Here is an 8,043-nt window from a genome sequence, read left to right on the forward strand (position 1 = left end):
TATTCATTTCTCTTCTCTCATTTTTCTTCTCCTTCTCTGTTATTGTTATTCTTTAGAAATAGTTCATAACACGTTATCAGCATGATAGTCTCTTCTCTTTCAAGAAAGGTATAGCAACCACGGGAAGTGATAATTTTATTTTCTGTATGATTTTTTATTCTATTTTTTATCAGATCATTTTATTTCTTCTCGTTTTTTTTATATTGATTCACGGCCTACGATCCAGAAGTATCGTGGTGAAATTTTTTAAATATGAATACTGAAGATTCATAGTTTGATAAAATTTTAAAATATGAATCTTACGGTCCAGAAGTATCGTAGTGAAATTTTTGAATTATGAATCCTGAAGATTCATAGTATGATGAACTTTTAAAATATGAATCCTAAAGATTCATAAGCCTCAATTTCTAGAAGTATCGTAAAATATTTTTAAAATATAAATCCCGAAGATTCATAGATATAAGAATGAATCCCAAAGATTTATAGATATAAGTAAAATGAATTGGATAAATAACTGATTTGATCTATTATTCATTTAGAATTTCAAAAGAATTCAATATTTATATGCATTCCTAAAGGATTGCACCAATATATTTCTCATACTTTATAGTATATATTATACAGTTCCTGAAGAACTCAATGTTATATATGCATCCCTGAAGGATTGCATAAAGAATTATTTTTACATTATAACGATATTATATCTTGAAGAACTTAAAAAGAAATAATCAAATTATTTTCTATATATGCATCCCCGAAGGATTGCTTAAAGAACGATTCTTACAATATAACGATATTATATAGTTCCTGAATAACTTAAAAAATCATGGAATATTAGCTCATATGTATTGTGATAGTTTTAAATTTCTATAAGTGTATTTTATCTCCTTGCTTATACATAGAATTATATATAGAATTTTATGGAAATGAGATAAGAAGAACATGTGGTATAATTTGTTAGTCCCTAAAGAACTAAACCCTTTTACGTTCTTATTTTTATCCTTAATACTCTTTATTTGAATTAAAATACATTTACTATTTTGTAACCTCTTGGATTCATGTATGAAAACGTTTTCATCACTTTTAAGAGAATTAATTCCATTTTTTACATTAATTCCATTTTTTTGTTTGATAATATATCTTTAATTCTTTATTCTTTATTTTATTTTTACATGTACAATTATATATAGTCTTATGAATTCTAGAAGAATTCAACATTCAAGCATCCCTGGAGGATTGCTCAAATAATGATTTTTCTTGATCATTGTTTATGAAGATTATTTGTGATATAGTAGTTCCCGAAGAACTAAAGAAGAAAAAAGAAAAAAGTCAAAAAACCTTAATATTGAAGTATCTTTGAAGAATTGCTCAAAGAAAGAAGTTTGATATCAATGTTTGAAGATTTCAGACATAGGTCTTGAAGAACTATAAATTTAATACCGAGCATCCTTATGAAGATCATTTGTGATATAGTTCTTGAAGAACTACATCACAAAGAATATGGATTTAATATTAATGCATCTTGGATGGATTGCTCAAAGAATATCGATTTCCTTAACTATTGTTAATGAAAAAATTATTTGTATAGTTCTTGAAGAACTTAAAATCCAATATTAAAGCATTCTTCTAGTATCGCCCAATGAAAGATTGTAAAATTGTGAATTTCTCCGGCCATTCTAGAAAGAGATTTGTTATTGAGTTCCTGAAGAACTAAATTCTTACGGCATATTACAATTTATGATCTATTTGATCTTGGTATAAGATGGACCAAAATTAAAGGAAATTAATAGAAGAATTGTTTATGTCTCTCGAATATGCTCTTGAAATAGCAACTTTGAAAAGATAATTTCAAAACTATTTTGTATATCCATTGTTGCACATACATTGGATGAATATTATTGATATATTTAGCTCATGATTGAATGCATGGTTCATCCGTTGTTTTTTTCCCTCTCATAAAGATTATTCTTTGCAAATATAAATTGGTTGTAATTATTCGGTTACTTATTTAAATCAATTTATTGATTTTAATTTTAAAAATATTTTAATTGTTACTATCTTCTAATTTCTAATTCTGTTGAAATCCATATAAACATTATTTTGTTATACTTTATTTTTACTCTTTTAATTCTCATACAAATATATTATTACTATTTTTTATTATGTTCTACTGGAAAAAAATTGCAGAAACATATTTTGTTAGCATGAAAGTATGTATCTATATTACTATTCATAAAAAAAAATATTTTGGAAGGAATTAAATCCTATGTTTTATAGTACAAAAATTATTGAAGCTCCAGAAGAGCCAATACATTGTTATATCGAGAAACAAAGTTACACTTTACTAATGTAGTGTATATTTTAAAGTCTTAAAGAAATTTAGTATATATGCTTGGAGGATATTCACATAAATAAACATCATATTGAAACAAGTAATGGAGGAGATCTTGTATCTCTATATTACGAGACACATTATCAATTTTTGTCTCTAGTTTATGGCATACTTATAATATTAGTGCAACTCGAGCACATATATGTTTAAGTAAACTAGAAGTTTAAAATTTAAATCATATTAAGTTTGTAATTGGCAAGATCGGATGGGTCATCCCGAATCTATTATGATGTGAAATATAAAATAATTTTATATGAATTGAAGGGCCTGACGTTTCTTCAATCTAATAATTTTTATGTGTTACTAGTTCTCGAAGGAAGTTGATAAATTAAGTAAATGAGCATCTTTTATTTTTTAGAATATATATAAGGTGATATTTGTAAATAAATACATCGATCATGTGGACCGATTAGATTCCTAAAATTTTAATTGATGCATCAACTAAATAGTCACATGTATGTTTGTTATAAACTCACAACCAGAAGTTTGTGAGATTATTTTAAAGAGCTCATTTTATATATATTATTCTAGAAAGTATTTGATAAGTATCATATGTTAATTGAAATTTATACCGAACATCTTGTAGAATACATACAAACAAAAAGTAATGGACTTAAAGATCTATTCTTTAGACATCTAAAGTTAATTACACGACTGATACTTATGAAATCATAACTTTTAAGTTATAATTGGGAACACTCAAACATGTATGTCGAGATATTGAATAGCATCATGGCAACAAATTATTATATACATAAGTTCTCCCCTAATTTATTTGAATTTTGGTTTATAAACCTAATTTCTCATATAAATATTTTTGGATGTGTTGGTTACGTCTCAATTGCTCCAATATAATGCATTTAAATGAGTAGTAAAAGAATATTGAGAAAATAATTTTTATATGAATCTCCAAATTGAGCCAATAATTGGAGATATTTTTACAGCCCTTTAGGCTGGTTATCAATTGGTGAATTAGTTTTCCCAATATTAGGGGAGATAATAAGCAGCTAAAAATATGAAACAGAAGTTCAATTGAAATGTTTGAAATAAATTATTAATTGTTATTTTGATCCTCTTAGAAATCAATATGAACCAGAAGTTAAAAAAGATAACTCATTTGTAAAGTTTATGAAATCAATCAACAGTCGCTAATGCTCCAATAAAAATGAATGTCCTTGTTGGACAATCTAATATTTTATATGTTGTATTATTTGTCATTTTAAAATAAATAGATAATCTAATTTATTTTTCAATATTATCTTCTTTTTTTTAATGAATATATCTTTTTTATTAACAAAGTGGAAGTATGTAGTGGATTGATAATAAATAGGAATACAATAATACAATAGTCCGTATTGTAAAAAAAAAAAAAACTTTAGTACCTTGAGTAAAAAATAATAATATAGTCCCAAAATATTATTTTGAAGTTAAAAATTGGTATAAGTAATATCTTATTATCTCTGAGATGGATGTAGTGGCATTTTCATGAAAAAGGTTTGTGAATTAATAATAATAATCACATGTATTAGGTATCAGTGGACAAAATTGTATTGCTAATTGTGTACAGTGTTGTAATAAAATTAAAATGATAATTGTTGTCTATATTTTCAAGTAGCTGGAATAGCTCAGTTGGTTAGAGCGTGTGGCTGTTAACCACAAGGTCGGAGGTTCAAGCCCTCCTTCTAGCGACTTATTCTAGTTTTTTTTAATTTTCAAATTTGTGATTCGATAAGAATCACATCTAACCATGAACCAGCAATATCTGCGATTCCATTATTTGAGCGGTTCAACCATAATTTCTCCTCAATTTGATCGGTTTAAAGCCAATACTTGAAGGTCCAGCGGATTCCATGTCTAATTCGATTTTTAAAACATTGCTTCAACAGCACATCCCAGAGTTTGAATGTAAAACACAGTTAAAAATATGCAAATTCTTCACACTAGTTCTGTTCTCAAAATAAGAAAATAATTAACTCTTCTATAAGTACTTTTTTCCTACAATCATTCTAAACTTAGGCATAAAATCAAAAATATCAAAACTTCTCATTTAGCTCAGACAACATAAGCACCAGTGCACCACAGTTGCTACAGAACTAAGTGCTTAACATACTTCATTTGTTTCTATTCCCACGTATCCATTCATTCCAGTCGTTATCAACATTAGCATGGGCCCACTTGAGAGCAGTACGCGCAGCTTGTGGTCCACCAGGCAAGTCCCGTTCGTTTATAATATCAGCCATGTCGGCGAAAGGATCAACTAAGAGTGTACCAGGACCTCCATACTCAGAATGTAAGAACGTGCTGAAAATCTGTTCCAATCAATCATAATCACAGAATTCACAAGCAACAACGTAAGTATGGACATCATTTCACAAGTCAAGCAAAGCTCGAGAAATAGTATTGGCGCAGAAACAAAATCCACACAGAAGAAACTACTATAGTGAATCAATCATTAACTGTCATATTAAGCGAACCAAAGGTAGTGGAGAAACACTGTATCTAGGCTGCATTTTATATCTTGTTTAACAAAATCATATTTGAAGGCAGTGTTGTCAATCGCAAATCACGAAAGATACCGAATTGATCAAATTTCACAACTTTACAATGTTGCATATGTCTATGTATGAACTAAGAGCATACTGTAAATTTTTGCACAACCAACCATGTTTTGTCGACCAACTCAAATTAATACTGGCGCTCTTTAGTTGTAAGAAATCGACTACATATTTCACTAACTCAAAGATAAAAACTCTAGAAAATTCAATATGTTCTTAAAAACCTGAGGGTAACAACAATTCTCATCCCTCATCAATGACAAAGAACAGCAAAGTCACAAATAAAATCATAAACATATAAACATAAATTCAGAACCATTCATGTTATACATCAACAGACAACAATCCAAAGCAGGGTGACAAGGAATGCTAATATTGAATGTTTAGCATGGCGAGAAAACAGTAATATAGTCTACTGATCATTTCGGTCCCATAATTAGTGTGGCGATGTCATCATAGTCCTTAAATATATTGAAATAACAAAAACGTCCATAAGTATGTCTTCTATTAGTAATTAATTTCATGCACAGTGACTAACAAAAAATACATTCGAGACCAGACTAACTAACCAATGGAAGGCAACTGGCAAGGCACATACGAGAACCAAAATGATTAATAAAAAACATATTTAGGTATATTTTTGTAATTTAGTTACGCGGACGATAGGTACTAGTACCAAAATAACAAATTACTTTAAAAAGATAGATACTATCAAATATGGACTTTGAATAGAAACAAAATTCATTACTCAACTTCTTCAAAAAATTCATTAGTCAACTCAAAAAAGAGCAAAAACACAAATCTTGTAATCTATGAAACACAGACACCATATATGACACATACATTAACATGTCAACAATAACAATTTAAGAAAATAAACATAATTCAATGTAATCATATTACCTAAAACAAAGGGAAATGACAATAATACAGAAAACCAACCTCTGTGCAAACTCTAACAATTTCTTCAACTGAGTCTTCATAGATATCTTCTTTCTTTGAAAGCTTATTGAGAAGGTGGTTTTGGAATTTTTCCGTCTCCTGAAACCCCAAAAAAAAAAAATTAAAAAAAGTGGGAAATGAAATTAATACAGGATTAGACAAAAAAAAAAGTGACAGAACCCAAAAATTGAAGAGAAAACTTACGGAAACTGCAAATTCAGGAATTGGGTCAGGGAATTTGTACTCAGTGGCTTTGGTAGCGTGATGTTTTGTGGATGAAAAGGGTAAAGTTGCAACCTTTCTATTTACAGAAGGAAATGAGAAACGTTGATTGCATTTGGTAGTGGTTTGGGAGAAGCATAGCGAAGGAATTGAAGAAGAAGAAGAAAATAAAGGAATGAAGAAGGGTGCAAGACACAAAGTAGAAGAAGCCATTGTCGAAAAACCAAGTTGCTGTTCTTTATCTGCTAAGCTAACTCAAATATATATTGAGTGATGTTTTGTATAAATAATAAGGGTACCTTTAGTGCAAAGATAAGAGACATAGGATAAAATAATTGTATCATATCTTGTCTCAATGTGACACAGCGGGATATGATAAGTTAATCCTGAAGTTTATTCTATCCTGTTTCTCTGGTTAAAATCTTTATCCTGAATTTGAACTGGGTTACCAGCAGGATATGATAAGTTTTTTTTATTTTTATTTATTCTATAAAATATATTTTAAAATAAAAAACTGAAAATTAATAAAATATAAATAATAAAATAATTTGATAATAAATTAATAATAAAATAATTAATTTTTAAATATATATATATATATATTTAAAAATTAATTATTTTATTACTCCCTCCGGTCCTTTTTATAAGAAACACTTTAGAATTTTTATTTGGTCCTTTTTATAAGAAACACTTTGACACAATTCCATTTGTACCCTTATTAAATACAATCAAATAATTCATTATAATGTTAGTGCATTAATTAGAGAAGTCTATTTTTCATGCTAGTCAAAGGTTAGTTTTGGAATATAACATAAAATGTTAGAATCATTAATGAGAAAATTTACCTTCCTTGGTCTGTGTGATTTTGTCAAAGTATTTCTTATAATAAGGACCGAAGGGAGTATTAATTATAGATATATATATATATATATATATATATATATATATATATATATATATATATATATATATATATATATATATATATATGAGAAGGGATCAAATTACACCGGTGTAGTATTTGAGTAATGTTACACTGCTCAATAACGCTTTAACGAATACAAATTTTACAAAATCCACCGTTGGATTGAAAACTTATATCGTATAGATCATGTATGTTGAATTTTACAAAAATCTAAAATCGTTTGATATGTTATTGAGACCCATGAAGATTAATGGTTTATGCGTTTTTATTGAATACCGTTAATCTTGATCTATCTCAAAAACATATCAAACGATTTTAGATTTTTATACAATTCAACATGGATGATCTATACGATATAAGCTTTCAATCCAACGGTGGATTTTGTAAAATTTGTATTCGTTAAAGCGTTATTGAGCAGTGTAACATTACTCAAATGTTACATCGGTGTAATTTGATCCCTCCCCTATATATGTGTGTGTGTGTGATTTTCTCACAAGGGTAATTTTGTAATTTATATAATCTAAAAAATCAAAATTCTCCTAAAATTACAATATTTTAAAGTAAAATAATTATTAAAAAATTGCAAAATAGGAATATTAATTTAAATATAATTCTTTTGCAATGGTAGTTTTATTATTTACATATGAGATATATCATATATTTATTTAGCTTATCTAACATATATAATTGAGTTATTTATTTGATCATGATTCATATAAAAAACTTAATTTGTTTTTTTTCTCATGATTTGTATTTAAAATTTAAAGATATTTGATTACTTATTTATATTTTTATTTATAAAATTCAAAGTATTACAATATAATTTTAAAAAAATAACAATTGTTTTACAAGGGTAATTTTGCCATTTAAATATGTTATGTATCTTATCATATTGGTATGAACAAGTATGTATTAAAAAAATGATATAATAGTTATCATGTTTGTTATCCTGTGTGCACTAAACACATGATAGGATAACTGAGGATAATTGTTATCCTGCTGATATC

General features: G+C 27.4%; 1 protein-coding gene and 1 non-coding gene across 2 annotated transcripts; one reads left to right on the plus strand and one right to left on the minus strand.

Annotated features, from left to right (window-relative positions):
* Positions 1 to 4,006: 4,006 nt before the first annotated feature.
* TRNAN-GUU lies at positions 4,007 to 4,080 on the plus strand. The gene has a single exon. It is a non-coding gene; the product is annotated as a tRNA-Asn (tRNA).
* A 207-nt stretch (positions 4,081 to 4,287) lies between these two features.
* LOC123895596 (protein PLASTID REDOX INSENSITIVE 2, chloroplastic-like) lies at positions 4,288 to 6,376 on the minus strand. Its single transcript, XM_045946031.1, has 3 exons — positions 6,094 to 6,376; positions 5,890 to 5,988; positions 4,288 to 4,701 (listed from the first exon to the last, which is right to left on the minus strand). Exons 1-3 carry the CDS (start codon positions 6,322 to 6,324, stop codon positions 4,504 to 4,506), a joined length of 528 nt encoding a protein of 175 aa, XP_045801987.1. The 5' UTR covers positions 6,325 to 6,376; the 3' UTR covers positions 4,288 to 4,503.
* Positions 6,377 to 8,043: the final 1,667 nt, after the last annotated feature.

The sequence above is a fragment of the Trifolium pratense genome, linkage group LG7 (genome assembly GCF_020283565.1).
Source record: "Trifolium pratense cultivar HEN17-A07 linkage group LG7, ARS_RC_1.1, whole genome shotgun sequence".
NCBI classification, from domain to species: domain Eukaryota; kingdom Viridiplantae; phylum Streptophyta; class Magnoliopsida; order Fabales; family Fabaceae; genus Trifolium; species Trifolium pratense.